The following is a 21,397-nucleotide window of genomic DNA, read 5'->3' as shown; positions in this document are numbered from 1 at the left end:
CTCCAATATATTCAATATTACGTCTGTCAGTTTTGAGTTGTTTCTGTAACCATTGTGTGTTTTGGGTGATTGACAGAGGACTACCAACAGTTGTGTTACAGTTTGTATGCGTTACATTCTCAGTCGCCAGAGGAGAATCATTGGTGTCGCTTTACTTCCAACCTTTATATTTACTTTAATTAATTCTGTGTTAATATCTGTCCTCTGCAGCAGCTCAGACAGTTAAAAGGTTTATGAAATAAAGTTCACATGCTAGCAGCTATCTTTAACCTGGATTTAATCTGTTTTGGCAAAACAGAGATTTTCTGCGCATGCATACAGCTTTCAGTGATAAAGCTTTGCAAAGATTTTTTTTTTCAAAGATTTATTTTTAAAAAATTGTTTGTGGTGTAAATGTGTGGAAAGGATAACTTCTGTCCTCAAAACCAAAACTACATTCCCTAAATTAATCCACATCTGTCCTTCTAAATCAAATGCAAACTGATAAAGTTAATAAAAAATTAGTGGCAACTGAATCGTAACCTAACGCCGCTTTAGCCATGCTCAAAATCCTCTTTCATTTTAATGTAAACACTGCTGCCTCCTGGTGGTGAAGGATAGCTGTTACAGCTTTCTTCACTCGCTACAAAAATCCATCCAGAAGTAGATAAAAAAAAGGAATAAAAACATCCATTTAAATTCAAGTTATCTCAGATGTGCTTGCTCAGGAGGAACTCGGTCCAAACTGGCATAATAAACTGGACTTAAATCACAGCTCTGTAAAAATGAAGAGGCAGCTGCACTGAACCAAATGGAAAACCTGGTGGTTATTGCACCAAATATTGATTTGTGAACTCTTCCCGGGTTAAAGCATTAGTATTGTTGTTTCTAAATGAATATAAACACCATTTGCAGTCTGAAAGCATTTTTGATTTGAATTTCAGAGACATGTTGTCAGTAGTAGATAGAATAAAAACATAAACATATAAAAAGTAAAACAAGATACTTGTTTTACTTTTTTTTAAAGTAAGACATAAGACGAAACTGCACTGAATTAAGCAAATAAAATATGAATTGCGTCTACCCTTCCAACTCCGTCCAGATATGCAGACTCTCCCTCCTCTTTCTCACCTCTTTAGCATCTAATCTCCAACTTCTCTCTTTAGTATCTAATTGTCTTCCAGGTCACAGGTCAGGATTGAGCGTAGTAATACTCCATCCTGTGTGCCGTTCCTCTGTCTGGGCCGGCCGGCGCGTCGCATCGCTGCGCTGCCAGATCATAACGGGCCTAATCACACCGACAGGATAGAGTCATTAATTAGGAGCCGGCAGGTTTAAATGACTGAGAGAGGAGCTGGGAGGTGAAGGGAGAGGATTAAAGCTATCCGCTCTGAGCACAAATTCTCCAAGAAGCTGGTTTTGAAGTTGAACACCGAGGGATTTTAGCTCAGATTTACCCGGGGTCTAAAAATAGAGCTCCTTCTCGACATGACACTGTATCTTGTCCCCCTTATTTCAGCGCCACTTTCAGGGATTAATTTGACCTTTCCTTCACCAAAACACCTTCTTCTACCACTTCTCATGTTTCATTCCAACATCTCAACCTGACTTTGCATCTGTTAGGGAAAAACTTCCTCATGCAGGGCAGGAAAGATTTGAGACTGGCAGAGTCTCCTGCTGCAGACTCCATTGCTGATGAGAGCTTTATGTATTAATAATCCCCAGGCAGCTACAGGAAGCAAAGCAGGAGTGCTTGAGTTTGGTTTTTGATAGAAAAAAAGGGAGCAGCAGCAGTTGGGAAGGGGTGAGCGACCGACATGCACACAGAAGACCCCAGAGGGGGGCGGCGGCTGCAGCCTGTGTGGATTGGTCAGCCCTGAAGAGCTCCACCGTGATGTTGCTGAGTAGAGAAGCAGCCGTGGGTAAAAGAGGTGCTTCCTCCTGAACTGCAGCAAATAACTGAATGTCTCAGCAAAAACCTGTCACAGGTGGATCTAAGAACCTAATGTGGCCCAGATGTTCTCACTTTTCTTCTTTTTTAAAATGTTAGCCACGAAAAATTCCCTGGCTGTCAGGGAAGATTTAAAGATTTACTTTTTCATTAAATTTGCCAATATTTAATTCTAGATGAATACTTTTAGTTTCAAATCATACATATTTGGACCAGTGTATATCATTTTTGTTTGTTCTAGATGGCCACCAGGGTTGTTATGCAAAAGCTGATTTTTTTGCATTAAATTGCCAATCAGATGAATGTATTTGGTGTCGAATCATAACCTACATACGTTGAACATTTTTCAAAATGGCCTTCATGGTTATAATGAAGAGTATAAGTTAGCACTAAAATTGGCAGCAGTTATCGCCAGTAGCGGGCATAGCTAACAAAAAAGTTAGCTTCACTAATTCAACAAGTAAGAATCTTAGCTATGCTAATGCTAAACCAGTAAACAAACAGAAATATTAGCAGACCCTAATGCTAAACTGCTAAAAGCATATCAATGTTAGCAAAAGCTAATGTTACACCTAAAAAATGTTAAAATATTAGCAGAAGCTAATGCTAAAGTGCTAAATGCATACTAATGCTAGCAGAAGCTAATGCTGAACACAAATGAACAAAAGCTAACCCTAAACTACTACGCAAAAAAAAAAGAAATAATGAAAGCTAATGCTAACCATTAACTGACTCCCAGTCTGTGCCAGTTTTTGCTCCAGTTCAGGACTGATGTGAGACTCACAAACAGCAAAGTCCTCAGATTCAGATTTTGGTTCATTTGATCATTTTAAAGTTGCATGAATACGACGACCGAAGCAGAAAACATGTGATGCGACATAAAGTTCATCCAAGTTGTGAAAATGGGAAACATTTCATGACAATAATTGGTTTAAAAGGGCTTTTAAAATGGCCGACATCCTAAAATTCAAGTGGCTAAATATGAAAACAACCTTTCTGCTTGTTTCCATATTTAAAGATTCTTACAGGAATATTCTGTAATGACTCCATACCTGATTTGACCTCTGGCTATCGGTATTTTTGGTTGACTTTAGTTGCCTTTCTTCCACATAATCACTCAATCCTTCTTTATTTAGTGTGTTCCTACCATGACTTGCCCATAACACACACACACAGACACGGTCAGATTTACACTGAGAGGTGCAGAGGGTGGGGAGGTGCAGAGGGTGGGGAGGTGCAGAGGGTGGGGAGGTGGGGTGGCACTGCACTGGAAGGGGGGGTGACCGCAGTGCTTTGGCTCTCGCTGCAGTGCTCTGGTTTCTCCTGCGGGGGTCTCCTCGACACTGGGGGATGAGCGCTAGAGAGGAGAGAAGGGGAGAGAGGGAGGGAGGGAGGTGATAAGGACGGAACAGCGTGAAGCCTTGTGGTTACATCCTTTGATGAGGTACAGTGGCGTGTGGAGGGAGAAATGTCTGCAGAAACACACACACATCACACACACATCGCTGTTTTTTCCTCTAACATCCAGCTCAGCAGCAGCTCCGTCTCCCAGGTTCTGTTCTGTATTTCTTCCCTTCCTCTGCTCCAGCTATCTGTTCTCTGCTCTCCCTCCACCCCGCCACTCCTGAAGGTTTTGCACGTTTTCTGCCAACTGCCGTTTCTGTTCCGCATAGTCAGCACTCCTCCAAATTCCTCCCTCCTTCCCCCTGGATACTGCTGCTACCTCACAGTCAATGCATCCCATAATCTCCCTCCCTCCTCTTCTTCTTGCTGCAGTGTTTCTGCTAATATATATTAGCGTCTGTGCGGCGCACCGTGCTGCAGAAATGATCCCCTCTACTCAAATAGTCTTTTTTTGTTACACACATGTATGTCGTTTTGTCGTTTCTTTGTAGCCAGGTGAACATGTGTGCACTCCTCCTCCTGCTCGCTGTGTGTGTGTGTGTGTGTGTGGTGGCGCAGGACACAGTGGCCAACACAGGAAATGATACAGGAGAGAGAAAGTGTTGGTGCTGCAGGGTGGAGAAGGTGGAGGGGGGATTGTCCCAACCTTCATTTCTCAAATATTCCTGTGAGAATATTCTTTCCTTTTCTTGTTTTTAAGCCTCCCTTTCTGGACTTTTCTGGGTTTTTTCTTTGTTCCTCCTTAAAATCAGCCACATCCCATGTAAATAAAAGTAATTCTCTTCTTTTAAAGTCAACAAAAAACTTCTGTCCAGGATGAATTCTGATAGAAATCAATGAGCTCCTCTTGCCTCAACATGAAGGAACAAACAGACAGAACCGCAGTTACAGACTTGTGGCTGACCGTGCATAAAATATTCAGCAGTTCGCCCAATAAAGCTGCATCTGCAGCTGTAAAGTGCGAGCTGGACTGCAAAGCTGTAAAGTTGAACTGAAACTGAAGTTGTTTTCTTCAAGAAAAGTTGCTAAAACGATGAAACTTTTTCCAGAAGCTGCAGCAGAAAAGTTGAATGCAGCAGCGTGGAGCTGTCCGTGGTGCTGGACCGGGATCCGGCCCGGCAGCACAACAAACCCCCTCTGGACCAGGAGCAGAGCACAGTTTGACTGAGAGATATTGGCATTTTAATTTGAAATGTTGGCTCTGTTTCAATGTGTCTGCATGCAAACTACAGGAGTTTGGCATAAAAATGCAGAACAACTCAAACTTTGCAGTGCAAAGCAAGAACAGGCGAGAGAAACGGACTTATTCAACTTTTCTCACTTCTTCCTCTGAGAAATAACTTTTCTTTCTTTGATTGTCGACTCATGCAGAACGCTCGCTTTCAGTCGTTCTTACCTTTGGGTTGGAAAACTGAATCTTTCCTCTGGTTTGGGAGAAAAGGAAAAGTCTTGAAACGTAAAAAAAAATCTGTTTCTTCAGATGCAAAACAAAAAGTAAATAACTGTGAGAGAAAAGTAAAATAAGTTTGGGAAGCAGACAGAAGGAAATGGACTGAATCCAAGTGTGAGGCAGAGATGGAAGGAGAAAAGATGACAGCAAAGAGAGAGAAAGAGAGGAAGAGAGAGTATGTGAAGGGAAAAGGGCTGTTAAAAAAGAAGGAAGAGGTGAAGTCTTGATTCCTCTTCTTCAGTGAAATGTGACTCCTTTATGCGAAATACAAGAGTGAAAGAGGAAGAGAAAGTGAGGTAGAGAGAGGGAAGGGTGGAGGGAGGACTCACAGGAGAGGAAGAGGAGGAGGAGGAGGAGGAGGAGGAGGAGAGTGGTGCATTTCTCTGAATAGGAAAAAAAAGGTTAACAACATAAACACAGTGGGCTTTTTCTTTTCTTTTCTTCCTGCTGGGAACGCGTGTCTTTTCTGAAGCCCCTCCGGATTGCGAGGCAGCACACAGGCGAACAACCTGACCCACAGTGGGAGAACAGAGAGAGGGAGAGAGACAGACAGAGGGAGGGAGAGAGCAAATAACTCCTGCTTTTTACTGCAGCAGAATTCATTCACTTTTATAGTGCACTCTCCTTTTAGTGCTCTTCCTCCTGCTCACCCCTCTTCCTCCTCCTCACCCCCTCCTCTTTTTCTCCTCCATTACTACACAAGAGGCAATGTTACACGAGCTGCCCTCTCAATCTGCTGCATTCACTTTCTCTTTTCTCCCAGCTCAAAAATCTGATTTTCAGCCTCATCCTCTTCTTTTCTCACCTTCCTCTCTTCCTCTTTCAGCTCCCCCCCCCCCTCTCTCTCTCTCACGCACACATGGCTCAGTGCAGTGCAGTGCAGTGCAGTGCATGGGAAAAGTGGAATAATTGTGCATCGCCTGGATCTCGGTGCGGTCGGAGGGGGCTGCAGCAGTTTGTGTAGAGCAGCACAGGCTGATTGAGGAGATCTAACATTAGTACGGACACCACACTCTCTCGGGAGGCAATTAACACACACACACACACACACACACACACACACACACACACACACACACACACACACACACACACACACACACACACACACACACACACACACACAGAGCTCTGCAGCAACACGTCACAGAGGTATTGTGGAGGAAGGTGGGGAGCAGATCCCCGGTCCCCCTCTTTTTCTGTTTTTAAAATATTGAAGCTCTTATCTACGGTGGCCCGGTAGGAACACTGCCCCCCGCCTGAGCTGCGGTTAGAATCGAGATGCTGGATATGGAGGACTGAAGTGACAGTTGGAGGAATCAGATCTCATCATCTCTGTGGTGTCAACAAGCAGCCATGCGGATTCTGACTCACGCCACCTGCTTTCCTGCTTTCTCCCTTTTCCACGATGCTCGGTGCTGCAAACTACTTTGCGCCCCTCTGCACCCCCCCCCCCCCCGCAACTCCCACCCCCCCTGTTCTCCCTCCAGCTCATCATCATGTGAATCCATGTGAAACCTGCTGCTGTTGCTGTGTAATCCCAATCATGTTTATAATCCAGATCTATACATTTCTCCCCCTTCTCGTCGCTAAAAAACATTTTTCTGCCCTTTTTCTCTCCCGCAGACTCCTCAGACTCCTCCTCCCTCCTCCTCCTCCTCCCTTCGGGTTCTCGCATCCTCTCCCTCCTCCCCCCCACCCGGTGCTCTATGCTCAGTTCGGTGTGTGTATCCTCTTTCAAAGGGCGCAAGGGTGGGAACAAGTCGTCCAACAAAGCATGTTACAGCGCAGACATGACTTGTCCGTCGGAAAGCGAGAAAATCGTGATAAACTGCGGGGGGGTGCGGCATGAGACGTACCGGAGCACCCTGAAGACGCTGCCCGGGACCCGCCTGTCGTGGCTCACCGAGCCGGACGCCTTCAGCAACTTCGACTACGACCCCAAATTGGACGAGTTCTTCTTCGACCGCCACCCGTCCGTCTTCTCCTTCATCCTCAACTACTACCGCACCGGGAAGTTGCACTGTCCCAACGATGTGTGCGGCCCGCTGTTCGAGGAGGAGCTGGCCTTCTGGGGCATCGACGAGACGGACGTGGAGGCGTGCTGCTGGATGAACTACCGGCAGCACCGGGACGCGGAGGAGGCGCTGGACAGCTTCGAGACGCCGGAGCCGGAGGCGCCGGACGACGACCCGGCTCTGGGCGGCGCGGACGGGGACCTGAGGAGGCTGTGCCTGCAGGAGGACGCGCGCAGGGCGGGCTGGTGGAAGACCTGGCAGCCCAGGATATGGGCTCTGTTCGAGGACCCGTACTCCTCCAAATACGCCCGGGTGAGTCCCGCGGGTCTCCGGCTCGGTCCTCTGCACGGCTGTTGCATGTTTCCAAGAATTCGCGTGGAAACTTTGGTTTTTGTGAAAAAAATCTTCCATTCAGCCTAATTAGTGCGAAAAACAAGCCGTCGATATTAACTACAGGTCACTAACGGTTTGCATGTAATCTGACAGGATTAAGTGGCGGTTGCCTGTATTGACTTACTGATGCTGAATTATTAATGCTGATAACTTGAGGAAAAAATGGAAAATGGTTTGTCAGCCTTATAGTGTCTGTAATCCTCCTGCAAGTAAACCGCAGAAGGATGTCCAAAGACTCAAAGCAGAACTTATGAATATGTATTTAGTGCAGAAATGCGGTTTGGAGAAGATTTTAATGACGTTAACTGATGTCTAAAAGCGCCTGAAGGGAACCAGTGACAGTACTTCCACTGATACAGAAACAAAATTGAATGAAATATTTAAATAACTCTTCATAAAAATGTTTATTAATGTCTGAAAGTATCTCTCAATAAATCAAATTATGTAGAAGTGAAGCTAAAAGTGAAATGTGCCTGAAAAGACAAAGTCAGCATGAAGACATCTGTTGACTTCAAACTGAAACATTCACCATGAAGATGCATAAATGTGGTCTAAACGTAAAAATAAATCACATTTATTTGTATGGGCTGAAGCTTAAATGTAGCTAAAACACCAACAACGCTGACATGGAGCTTCGCCTCATCGCCGTTCACTTTTAACCAATTCTGTTATTCCCATTTGTTTCCTGTAGAGCAAGTCAGAAATATTCAAGAAAATTCAGCTTTGGAAGTTGAAATATTTCGGTGAAACAGTAACACGCACAGCGGTTTTCATTTCCTTTGTTGCCGATTGGCTGAAGAAGGGAAGACCATAAGATGGTTTCCACCGTGTGTATTAATGCACATTCAGATATATTTGGTGTTTCAGCTTTTAAAACAGGCTGCTATGAGGCTTTCAACAGGATGATAAGTATTTAGTCATTTGCAGCTGGTTGTGATTCCTAAATATGATCAAAATGTGAATGGGAATGTAGTTGACTTGTAGCTGTCTATTGGTGTAAAGATAAAGCCAAAAAGTACCAGATAACATCTTCATATTGGTTTTTGAAATGTGTTTGTACATAAGGACGCCTCACGAGTCCTATGGATGAAAAGTAGGTGAAAAGACGTTTCCATGCACAAAGACGTCGCTTTAGTTGGTTTTTGTTGTCCAGACTAAATTGGAAAAATACGTTGGTTGATTAAAGTCCAGTTTTCAATGCTTGTCTTGGAGCAAAATGAAGCCAAGCACCTTTAAAAGGCATAAATAAATGATACATTTTGGCTTTTAGTGAGTCAGATTTTGTGTTTCTGAAGGCGGTCTTCATCCATCTTTGGGATACTTGAGGTTGGTAGCCTACAACTAGTTGACATAGCTGCTAATGTGGTTAAAAATAATGATTTAAAGTGAAATGTTTTTAGTTGGTGGAATAGTTCCAGCCCATTTGTTGAACAGGTTTGATGCATTTACAGCTCTGGAATAAATGAAGAGTTCACTGCACTGAAGCCCATTAAAAACCTCCTGGTTTTTTCACCAAATACTGATTTCTGAGTTGAAACATTAGTGCTGTTGTTTCTAAATGGTTATGAACTTGTTTTCTTTGCATTGTTTTGACCATTTCTCATTTTCTGCAAATAAATACTCAATTTCGGACACACGTTGTCAGTAGTTCATAGATTAAAAGAACATTTTGCTTATTTATATAAATATAAAAAGTAACATTATAGAAACTGATGACTTTCCAGATTTTTTCCCAGAGCTGTATATAAGGATGTGATGCATCATCTTTCAAACACTTCCTGTATGAAGTTATTGTTGCATCGTTGGTAAAAATGTTCATGGATTTTTTTACTTTATCCTTAACATTTTCTCCTGAATGATACATGGTTTTCCTCTGGTTTTCTGTCCATTATACCCAACTTACTAGGGAAATATTTCCTGCTTTCAGGGAAACTCCTGATGAAATCCCTCCTAAGTGCTCTTGTTTTCAGACGTACAGGTGGAGAAGTCTCCCTGACTGGTTTTGATCTGCGCCGGTTCTTTTATTCTCAGCTTTCTGTTGCAGGCAAATCCAGCTGTTTGATCAGAGCTGCTGCTTCCTGTTTTTTATATTTCAAGTCACCCTCTTGTTGCATTCAATTATTTTCCTTTTACTTTAGTTTAATCTGTAAAGTCAGTGCAGCAGATTTCTGCAATTATTGATTTAAAATGAGATGAAAATAACTAAACTCCAAATTCAGCATAACTGCACATTCAGGAAAAACATCAGTGTCTCTGTATTTGTTTAAAACAAATGTGCATAACATAATCTATTCACTTTAATTTGAAAATAAAAGCAGGAAATACTTTCACTGCTGTAAAAATACTAAAATATTGAGTGTTACAGCTGTGGCGATGCTTTCTGTAATGTTTAAATGTTACTTTGTTTAACAGGCTTAAACAAAACTTTATTAAGTAACAGAGTTTAACGATATTTGTTGGTGAGCTTGCATTGTATTCAAAATGTTTGAAGAAAGCTTTGATAATTTTGAAAGGTCAACTTTGTAAAACCTTGGTTTAACTGGATACCAGTAACAGCCCTAATGCCGGATCTGTAATCCCATTTTGGGAGAAGGATCTGCGCTTGGCGGATCCGACGCAGACATGACTTCAGTTCTCAGCCAAAATGGTGGAAACTATTGAGCTGTTGTTGTCTGGGTTGGACCACCCAATCCGTCAGTCTGGACCTGGACTCAGACAGGAAGTGATTCTGTTTGACCCCCGATGGGATCAATTCCTCACCACGTCCAGCAACACCATGATTTTTATGATAAAAAAAAATTAAATCACGAGCGCAAAAGTCTTAAATTGCGAGAATAAAGTATTGCTCGGCTTACTTTTCGTAACTTTACTTATTTTTATTGTCGTAAAGGAGAGCTGCAAGTGGTGAGAACTCGATCCCAGAATCACTTCCTGTCTGAGTCCAGGTGAAGTCTGACTTCTTCTAAGTCAGCGGTGTCAAACTCATTTTCGTTTTGGGCCAAATTAAGGTCATGAAAGCTCTTAAAGGACCGGTTGTGCCAGAATGTATTGATACAACTTGATCACAAAATGTTAAAACATCAATTAATTCTTAAAATGAAATAATAATATTGATAATCTTTTCAGTCCCTCCAGGACTTTGTGATACTTTTTGTGATTTTTGTGGTACTAATTTGGAAATATTTGCGATATTTGCTCTTATTTTTGACGGTAAATGTGACGTCTTATTACTTGCTGCATAGATCCTGGACTATAAACCGCCATTAATTAAGGCTGAGGCAGCTGTTTAGTACAAGTAAGAAAGTTTTTAACAATTTTTGAGAAAAATCTGCAATAAACTCCCAATTATGTATTAGCACAAAAAAGTGCAGGGATTTGTTAATTTTGCACGAATTTACACAATATTTAACCACACTTAGTCTTTAGTCCAGGACCCGGGGGGCCACATAAAAAACTACGACAGACCAAATTTGGCCCACGGGCCTTGAGTTTAACTCATGTGATCTAATATCATCATCTGTGGCAATAAAAATTAGTCATTCAAAGATAGGGATCTACTAATTCTCAGTTTGTTTTGGTTTTTATCAATGATCATCAGGTCAAATACTGAAAGAAAGTCTCATTTACTAAATGCATAAAAACATTCCAACTATTTTGACGCTTTGCATGGGACTCAGCTTGTGCTTCATGTTAGTCAAATTTGGATAAACGTGTCCTTGGAATAAAAAAAACCCCTAAAATATCTTGAGACCCAGCAATCGGTTTCAGTCAGGAAAAGTTGGATTGGTGCGTTTTTACTCCAGTGTCTAATGGGATGAAAACAGCTTCCTGGTTTGGACTTAAACATGAAAACATCTGATCTGCTTCACGTCACTCCATCAGCTCCATGTTGGCTGCAGGACCTGGCGTTGTGGCGGCGTTGTGGCGGCGCTGTGGGGTTATGGGGAGTGCAGAGCAGGTGTTGGGTGGAACTGATTTGGACTGAACTGGTTCCGTTTCTGGGTGAATTTAGCCCCGTTTCACTGCGTCCTTCCATGTATGTCACACAGTGAAGTGACCCCAATCAGGCTTCGTCCTCACTGCTCCTCCGACACGCAATGTGAAGAGATTCTACCTTTTTTATTCTCTCTGTGGTGGAAACTGAATGTAAAAGCAAAAAAAAAAAAAAAACCAAGGTGATTCAGACAGAAAAAAAAAAGAAATCCCGATGTGGAAATGCACCAAAGGCAGATGAGAGAGAAAGAAGGAGCTGAGAGCAAACATAAAGAAAGATGGGGGTGGCTTTACTCAAATGATTTCTATGTGTGTGTGTGTGTGTGGTGGGGGGGGGGGTGATTGCATGATTGTGATGTAATGCAGAAGTAATCAATGTTCTGATCGGAGCGATTTACCCTTGGGTTTAGCTTCATTTTTTTGTTTTACTCCCTCCTTCCTAATTTCACCTTCACCGCTCATGATGGCGTGAGGCTCACGCGCAAAATTCACCGTAGTACTGCACACATGTAGAAGCATATATACACACAAGCTGGTGTTTGTGCTGGCTTTTCTGCTGCAGTAGACAGGAGAGAGAGAGAGAGAGGGAGGGTGAGCTGGAGGAAGAGGGAAAAAGAGGCGGAGGGGGCATGAAACGGGAAATGGAGAAGGGGAGAAAAAGGACTTAAGCAGGAGCCTGAGAGGGGTACAGACAGGAGGAGAGGCGCTGTGTGGTGGGGGTGGGGTCCTTCTCTTCTCGTAGCATCTTCGATTATCGGTAAAGGTTTGAGCCATCCAATCTTCCCCCCTCTGCCTGCTAATCGATTGATGTTTCATTGACTATCTGCTCTTTTTGCCTCCGAATGTGAGCGGCTCATTCTGGACTTGTAGAAAGTAAAGCAGCTGTTTAACGGAGGCGTCTCAGCTGCGTCGGATTGAACCCGGCGGGTTTGCATCTTTCAGAGGAAACAGGAATCCATGTAGATCTTCACCTTGGTTCATTTATCGACATTATTTAGTCTTTTTGAACCATTGTCGCATTGCTCTCAGTTAAATTTCTTTGTGTTTTTATTGACCACACAACTGGAAAACCGCAGTTACACAATAAGCAATAAATCAATAATCACTAGGAATGCGCCGATCAGGTTTTTGCTGCCGATTCTAATACCGATCACCCATGAGGCCGATCTTTGCCGATCGCCTGGATTGGCAGTTAATTTTTCGCTTTAGGTATAAATGATTGTCATCTGGTAAAAACAACAAAAAATATATATATATATATATATTTGGCAATAAATTCACCAAAATGCAGCAGCTATTCAGTCAAAAAGACAAAAACCTGCAATCAGTAAAACAATATTTAACAGTAAGGCTCTCGGTACCATAAATTATTAGTCAAATAAACTCTAACAAATAATGTCAAGTAATAAAGGAGACATTCATTCAAAGTTAAATGCAGATAAAATAAACAATCCTGAGGTACATTTGATTGGGTTTCCAAAGATGGTGTTTAATTTCTTTTTTACTTTAGTTCTTAGTGTTTCTATTTTCGTTCCCTTTTTTTAAAAGAAAAACACAAAAACAATTTTTTCCCCCCAAACTATCCACCCATTTTTTGGGTGAATATTTCCCAAAGTTTGGGAGAATCAGAATTTGGCAGTAAAACTTTTTAGTTTTTGTGCAAAGTTATAAAAAGGTATTAAAAGAGGATTTCACTTTTTCCAACCTATTCATGCAAACTGGGAAGTTAACATCATGTAAGAACATATTTTCACCTGGAGCAAGAATGTCTAGAGTGCGGCCGGATGTCTATTTGTGGCAGGAGGAGATAGGCATTTAGAGAAAGTGTTTCAGGGGGAAATATTCACTGATGCGAGGCTTTTGAAAAAAGATGCATGCGGTGGCTTTTACTCAAAAGGCGCTTCGGTGAACCCATTCATTAAAATTAGCTTTGCAGCTTTACCCTGTTCTTCTGAGTGAGAATACAGAAGCATCCCAACAGGAAATAGAAAAAAACGAAACATTCTAGGAGGCTTTGCGTGGTTGTTTTTATAGTTTTCATAGATTCACACAACAAATTTCTATCAAAATCTTTGTTAATTTCAGTAAATATTGTGAGGTGGTGTCGCCTCTGCTCAGGATGATGCCTTTGGATAATCAAAAAATGACTGATACACAAAAAAAAATTTTCAAAATATGCAAAGGCATAGGAAAACTTATATATAAATAAAAAATTATGAAAATCTGACCAAATTTTTTTAGAGCAATAATCTGCTGATATTTTTCTTTTCAGTCGTTTTGTTCGATCTGTCATTAATTTGTTGCTTTAGGAACAGAGGCGACATGCATAACAACTTCAACAGAAAGTCCAACTGAATCAGAAGTTGACATTTTAAATGATCAGATCATCTGTTCAGTGCTTTGCTATTGAAGGTCTGTAAGGTTGGAAATAGTTTCCCTTTAATTATCATCATACATCTTTTGTGTTTCCTCTGATTGTATTTTAAACATCGACTGAAACAAAAAAGTTTCTCACTTTTCGTCTTCTTCTTCCAGAAGTAAAAGTTTTCAGTGTTTTTGGTGCGTTCACTGGTTGACAGAAAATCGGATTTCTGTGTTTATGGTCACCAGTTCAGTTTAGTCGAACCTGAAAATCAACCAGTTTTCATCTCAACCATGTTAGGCTGCTAAAAATTTTAATTTAATGATTTGTTCCCTACTTACGTCTTTGTTTTGTGTCCATTTTTCTGAAATTCCTACTTTTCGATTTTGTTTTACTATATTTTTAATAAAAAAACGGCTCCTGTGTAATGTAAGAAACTGGCATTTTCACACCTTCACACCTTGGCGATGACAGGATCCGGACCCGGCCGTCCTGGTGCTGCCCGTTAATCCTGCAGCTTCAGCTCCGTTTTGGTCACTTTCAGAAGGGCAGAGTAGATTTCTGCTGACAAAGCATCATCTGTAGCTCAGCATGTTCCACAGACGGCGACCCGTTTGGCCCTTCCAGAACCGGACACCGTGTGCCTCGTTTCTGATGGAGCGGTGCGGCGCGGCGTCCAGAACCCACGTTCTCCCTGAAGGTCGTGTCCCGGCGGCTCGATCGTTCGCCGTTCTTTTTCCACTGTATTCAGCGTTTCGAGTCACACTAAACGGATCACGATGCCTCCCAGAACCAGAAATTAGGTTACGAAAACCTGAAGTCACAGAAATGTTCCAAATTTCACCTCCATCACTTAAAACCCCCCCAAATATAAATCATGTTTTTAATTAAAACAAGAATCATGGCGGAATAAAATGACATAAATAAACACTTTAGTTGAAATGCATAAGACTGACAACACAGTCAGCAAGACACAGAAACATGAAGGAGTCTTCATGGGGTTATGGTTATGTTATGAAGAGTCATTTGGTAAATAACTACACTTTTCAAGCAATGTTTACTCTTTTAATTTACTTTTAATGTAAGTTTTAATGCAACTTTGCATTAAAATGTAATTATGTACCAATTCAATGCACTTTTAATGCATATGTGCATTCATGAAGACTCCTTCATGTTCATGGCAGGTTGTTATGTCGTATTTATGATGTCAGTCTTATGCAAATGAAGTGTTACCATATTCTTTCGTAAACATTTGTCTTTTTTTTTACTTTGTCTCTAAATATTTGGAGTAATCCATGGCATTTCATTTCCCTTGGAGTCTGAATATAATGCTATCTGTTAGTCACTCTTCAAAATGGGAAACATAGGGTGTAAAGTTTTCAAATTAAAAGCTTGTGCCAATAGTTACATGACTTCTGCATTTATCACCCAAATAAATGTAATCGGTTGTTTGCTTCACTGCTAAAAGTATTTTTCTGTTTGTATTTATGAAATTTGTAGCTCATTATGTCGTCTGGAATGGGTTTAGTCATTTTAAGTTTAACACATTTAAAAATCTCCACACTTCTGGCAAAAATGGCATCTGATACTTTGTAACTTTGGATGGATGAATTTTTACTTTGACTTAGCTTTTCTCCCATTACTGAAGTATTTTGGTTTAAAATTGACGAAAAGCAGCCAAAGGCATCAAAACCTAAAACAGGTCTGACACATTTTTAATTAATCCACAAGAAGAGACGTGTCCCTTTAAATGCGCGGCATCGAAATTCGACTTTTAGCAGTGCATCCGCATTGTTTCCATTCGAACGCGACCCTGCCGAAGGGCCCATTTCCCACTTCCATTCCGGCTCCTCTCCCTGTGGGCCGACTCTGAAAATAGCAATGAAAGGAAAAGGAGGCCTTAATTTCATTCTCCGGTGGCAAATCTGTTCCTCCATTACTGCTGAGAGGATGAGACTTGGTGCTTGTATCATGCGTCTATAGATGGCATTTGCCCAGTGCCAAATCTGCCTTGCCAAAAAAAAAACAGAAACAGTTTTCCTTGATGCTCAGAGTTGATTAAGATGAATAGTTTTCCTGGAGCAGCAGGGGTGTGGCGCTTTGTCAACTTGGCATTCCTGTGTCCGCTGTTGGTAAATATACCTCGTTCTGTTTCATTTTTCCCTGACAAAGTTTTGTTCCGCGGTCCGTCTCATGTTGTGTTGGCAGCCTGGGAAGTCGCTGTGCCTCTGTTTGCTGCTTTGTAATCTGAGCACTCTCTGTTGGCCATACTTAACTGGACAGAGGCTCGATGTCTCATAACAAGGACGGACACGAGATTTTGTGTTGAATAAGCAAGAACCGCCTTGAGGGGAAAGAAACCGGAGCGTGGTTTTACAGAATGCAGAGTCACAGTTCGATTTGTTTGGATAAGTGAAGGATTATGTATGACTGCAAGTCAAGACTTTGAAACACTTTTTGTGCTAATTTGGTTCTTTATGTTTCTTTATTTTCTCTACCTGAGTTTGAAAATGTTCAAAGGCCTTAAAAGATGTTTTGGTGCAATCTGCAGAATATTTGTAATACATATTGGTCCAAATGCAACAGCACCATGATAATGAACCGTCTTGATTTCACCATGGATGCGTTTCTTCCAGAACAGCCAGTTGACCCTTTGCAGCTACGTCACAAAATCATTCAAATCGCCACGATGGAGACCGGAAATGAGGGACGGGAGTATTGAAGAGCGTCTGAAATTGTTTTCCTCAGTTGTTTTTGACAGTTCATTCATGGCTTCTAGTTGTTGGAATCAAGTTAATTTGTCGGTGAACGTAACACACCTAGATTTACAAAATCTGTAAACAGCTAGCTTAGAAACCGACCCGAACCTGCTCCCTCCTGACGTGTTGATCAAATTACTGACTTCCCCTGAATTCACACCACATGATTTATATCGCTACGTCATAAACAACGTCTGCCTTTACACCGGAGCAACATGAAAACATATAAAAGGCGAGATGCTAACCAGTTTTTTCCATACATGCTAGGCTACATGACGGCACAGCATTGTTTCCAGGATTACCAATAGTTCGGCACAACTTCTCCATAATACAATGACATCTTTATAATCAAACTTACTTATAAAGTATATGAACATTAATCTTCTTACCTTGTAAAAAGCCTTCTCCACAAATCCACGATTACACCGAGGCTGACAGTCGATATGGTTAACAGCTGCTATCATCGCTGCAGAAACTTTCCTCTAAAATTTAGAAAATAAAATAAGTTTTCATCCTTATCGGTTTACGCAGCCGTCCAGGAAGCATCCTATTGCCATTTCTAAAATAAAATCATACAAATAGAAGCGATATTAGGTTACAGATGTCAAACTAGCTTTAAAGGAGCTGATTGGTTGTTTTGGTCTGTCATGGTGGAGTGGGCGGAGCTCTGGATAGAATGACGTCACGTGCAAAAGGGTCAATAAAGTCTCATTGCACATAAAGAGAGTCGCTATACACCAGAGAATACCTCTCAGGAAATCCGAAGTTTCAATTTGAGTGAAAATTAAAGTAATTAGCCACAGACGTTAGCGCTAGCATTAGCACAATTGGTTAACTACTTTTGTTTTAACCAATGCTTTGCATATTTCTTTTCTTTGTTTCACGTTATTAGTGGCAAAACAAGTAAGCATTTTCAAGCACTACAGCAAAACGGACGATTCTTTGGCTCATTGTAGTGAATCAGTTCACAACATGAACACAAATCTATTCTCTTTGTTCATGAATAAAATGGAGCAGTCTGTATGTGCAGCTGGTTTGATTAAACTAATTTATTGTTGCTAGTTTAAAGTCTCTCCAGTTGTTGGTTTTTACTTTCTTGAGGACATGAACTGAAGCCAGACACTAAACAATCTGTTGAATTCAAATGGATAATATCTAAATTGTTACTGTTATGGGTTGCAGGTTATTTAAATAAGTCATCCTGCTGGACGTTTGTCTTACAGACATCCGATGAATGCTGCTTCTTGTCTCCATTTCAGGTGGCGGTTTTGTAAAAGCAGTGCGGGCTCTCCTCTTCATTTCCGGCCATGTTCCTCTTTCACTTCAGCCCATTTAGCGGTTGCCGGTTAAGTGCTGAGTCAGCGCTCTGCAGCTCCGTACGGACGGTCAATTAGTTGGACCTTGTGATAAACCCTGGACATTTTGCTCTTATGCTCTGGAATTGAAGCCGATCCAGAACCTGGGCGTAGCAGAGGCAGAGCCCACAGCGTGCCAGGACCAATCATGGCGGTGAGAGTCTGAATTTCCTAAATGGGGCAAGTCTTGTCGAATGACGCCGGGGAGCAGGGGTTTGCGAGCTATAATCAGAAAAACTGGCACATGCATTGGCGCATGTATCTATAATCAGCGTTTGATGATTGAAACATTTTGTTTTAATTCTTTTCTCAAAGTCAAGTTAGAAAGTTACCTCTTACCAAGCGGCTGCTGCAGTCTGATAAGGATTTCTGAATAGTCTTTCATCCCCTTTCATTTCTAAATGTCCTCTTCTCCCTGACCCCTTTGAAGCATAACTCAATCCCCGTTAGCTTAGCCGTCCTCACCGGCCCAAACACAGTTAAGTGTATCTGCCCATAAAGCATTTGGCTGAGCTTTCACACCTACACAACACCGATAAATCACTTTCCTGACATTCCTCCTCACGTCTCCGGACCGACGGACGGCAATGTCATGAAACACGAGCCGCTAACTGGGCCATAAACCAACGGCTAGTCGAATGGGCTGATTCTGCTTTAGATTATTTTGGGTTTGATGAAACACACCTCACATAACCAGAGGAGGAAAATCTGAATTATTCAAATATTTATGCTATTTTTTACACTGTAAAACATTAGAAGGTGGTTCAACTTGAAAATGAAATTTGATTCAACAAGAAAATTGTTTTGGTTTTGACTCAGAAATTAAAGTTCATGGAGTTGATTTAACAAGAGACAAATTGTCTAAACATTGTTTTAAAGTTCATTAATCTTGAATTGTGAGTTTTGACTTTAAACCAAATTAAATCACAATATGTAATAAAATCTGTCCTGATTTCTCTGTTTTACTCACAATATCAGGTCAAAATAAATAGAATTTCATTAGATCAATGTAACGCACTTCCATCTCAGGAGACAGAAACACGCCGCTAAGCATTCTGGGAAATAGTTCCCACTTCTGTCTTTTTCTTCGTGCTCATCTAAAAACTAGTTTATTCAACTCTTAATAAAAAATGAACAGAACTTACTATCTTTTACGAACTCACACATTTAGGTTCAAAATCTAAAATTTGCCAAATTTATAAAGACTAGAAGATGGCCGACTTCGGGTGTGAAGAAGCAGTGGGACGGATCATGTATGTGCTGCAGCCTGAGGCCTTGTGTCTACCTGCCTGTTACTAATGCCTGAACATGCCTGGCAGGCCTCGCGTCATGATGTAGCACTTAAACAGTCAGACTCGGTGCTTGCTCATTCTCTTGGCAAACGACATTGGATGGTGTTGCTGCGCTGAGTCCTGTGTGACCATCTGCTTCCTGATCGTCCCTCCTGGCCCAAGTGGAGGCGTACAAACACCACGGCTTCATGCAAAACGCTGATTTAGAGACATGTCTGATGGCTTCATTTAAATTTTACACTTTCAGAATAGATTGTGGACAGTCACTTAAGCACCAAGACAAAAGGGATTTGGAAAGGGAGGAGGCGTAGAAAGCAGTCGGTCATCACAGCTAATGGAAGAGAAGCGGCCGTCCCGGACAGAACAAGCAGGACAAGAGAGGACAGATGGAGAAAGGGATGATGACTGCAGAGAAAAGAAAACAAGGGACTTGCACATATAAGCTGCAGCGATGGGGACGGAACGATGTTCTGACAGGAAGGCAGGGACGTGTACAGTTCAGTCACCTGCAGGCGGTCTTTGTTTGTCTTCAGAGCTGTTTTGACAGGACTGCAGTGGAAATAAAAACGAAAGGACCTGAGCGCTGCGGCGCACATACCACACCGTGACGTGGCGACTGGAGTCGGTGTGTGTTGGGGTGTGCATGTGTGTGAGAGAGCGTGTTTTAAAAGCGCATTTATTCAGCTGTATCATGTCAAAGCGTTGACTCATTCGGGGGAATCTCTGAAACAGAAGCTCCTCCAGTGATTGAAATTTTACCAGGATATCTTCCAGGAGTGCTGACCTCAGACAGTAAGAGTTGCAAGAATGCAAGTATAGCACTCTGAAAATAAAATATATGCCAGGATTACCCAGTGCAGGAGCTAATTATATCTCACAACCTTACTTAAGCTGCCAGCATTCCTCCTCATTCATCTCCAAGGTGCCTGATAAACCTGCATCTCCTTCCACCAGCTCATCTCAGATTCTGGGTAACCCCTGATGGAGGGCTGCAAAGCCGACCGGTTCAGACATCCCGCCACACGTGTTGATAGCATTATCTGGGAAAAAACAGCACTTCATCTGCAACAGATGATGGCTCACTGAGGAGGAAAGAGTCGCTAGGATTTGATATCCTTCCTTCAAAATGATCCGAGGTGCTTCGGTTTGTGCTGCAGCGCCTCTTCATTCGACTTCCTGCCGTCATTGTGAACACAAAACCACAGCATTAGCTGAATCTTTATTTTTCATTTAACCTCATGTAGGGAGGTAATTAATCAACTAATGGTTTATTAAGTCAAAATGATCTCCAATCGCTCTGCATCTGCTTGGATATTTATCAGGGTTGTAGTTTGGCCTCCATACAGCAGAGGGTGCCGTTGGTCATGCTTTAGCGGAGCCAGTTGAAACAGAAACAAAGATGGCGGGACCATGTCAGAACGTGAAAGCATAACGGTCCAAACAGAGTCTGGTGCGGGATGTGAGATTCACTTCTTATGTTTCTGCTTTGAAACAGAAACAAGTTTTCATCTTAGTGTCACTGAATCAAGAAATTGTTCAAATGTGCTGTTTTACGCTCTGGGAGGTTTGTTTCATCCACAGAACAGATCAGATCAGAATTCGGTCTGCAGAAAGGATCATCGGGGTTGGCATTCCCTCATCCAGGACTTGTACAGGCAGCTAACGTCTCTGCAGACCGCACACATCCTGGACACAAATGGTTTAGACTGTAACACTTAACAGTCAGAATGTCCAGATCGATACCATGAGACCTGTGTGTGTAAAAGGTCTTTGACATCCTGTTATGTCTGTTGGAGAGTTTTAATTTGAAATTTTAGAAATTGTTGTGTTGACCGAGTCTTACATAAGCACTGAGTTAAGTCTCCAGTACATTAAATGTTTTTTATTTGGCTGAATTTTGGGTGCAGCAGTGAAAGTAAATGAAATGTTTGGCTGAAATGAAACGATTCAGTCAAACATTTGTGACTGAAAACAATCTAAACCTGCCGATCTGCAATATTTGTGTTTACTGCAAGTAAGAAGTGTAATGTTCATATTTATTAGTCTGATATTTTGCATGAGTTTTACACCTTTTCAAGCTAATATTCACACTCAGTTGCAATGTGAGAGAAGTTAGAGATATAGAAGGGCCAGACTCGGACCTTCGGTCGCCCTTCATCATTAAAATGTTCATCTTTCACGCCTCATTTTTATGATTTCAGATCATCCTTCAGCGTCTGCTTATCGTTGCTGACTCTGCAGCACTCGTCGCCCATTTGCTTCGCCCTCCAGTAGAGCCTCTGCACAGCAGCCTCTGCGCAGCCCGCCTCACCGGCTGCTGCTCGTCATACTAATGCCGATCAAACATCGCCATCGTCAATCCGTGTGCATGTGGAGCAGAAACGAGTGCGTCTTTCTTCATGCCACACTTCTGTCAAGGTCACCTGTCCACTTCTGGTTTA

The 21,397-nt window shown here is 41.9% G+C and overlaps 1 protein-coding gene across 6 annotated transcripts in view; it reads left to right on the top strand.

Annotated features, from left to right (window-relative positions):
- Positions 1–21,397, top strand: part of LOC129377853 (potassium voltage-gated channel subfamily C member 1-like) — a 61,258-nt gene that overhangs the window by 4,203 nt on the left and 35,658 nt on the right. For all 6 annotated transcript variants that reach the window (XM_055058058.1, XM_055058055.1, XM_055058054.1 and 3 more), the window contains exon 2: positions 6,411–7,114. In XM_055058058.1, coding sequence (XP_054914033.1) covers positions 6,494–7,114 — 621 coding nt within the window. In that variant the 5' untranslated portion in view covers positions 6,411–6,493. The remainder of the gene's footprint in view (positions 1–6,410; positions 7,115–21,397) is intronic.

Source organism: Poeciliopsis prolifica, unplaced genomic scaffold, assembly GCF_027474105.1.
Source record: "Poeciliopsis prolifica strain line A6 unplaced genomic scaffold, Auburn_PproV2 SCAFFOLD049, whole genome shotgun sequence".
In the NCBI taxonomy this organism is placed as follows: domain Eukaryota; kingdom Metazoa; phylum Chordata; class Actinopteri; order Cyprinodontiformes; family Poeciliidae; genus Poeciliopsis; species Poeciliopsis prolifica.
This window is presented reverse-complemented; position numbering and strand designations above follow the sequence as displayed.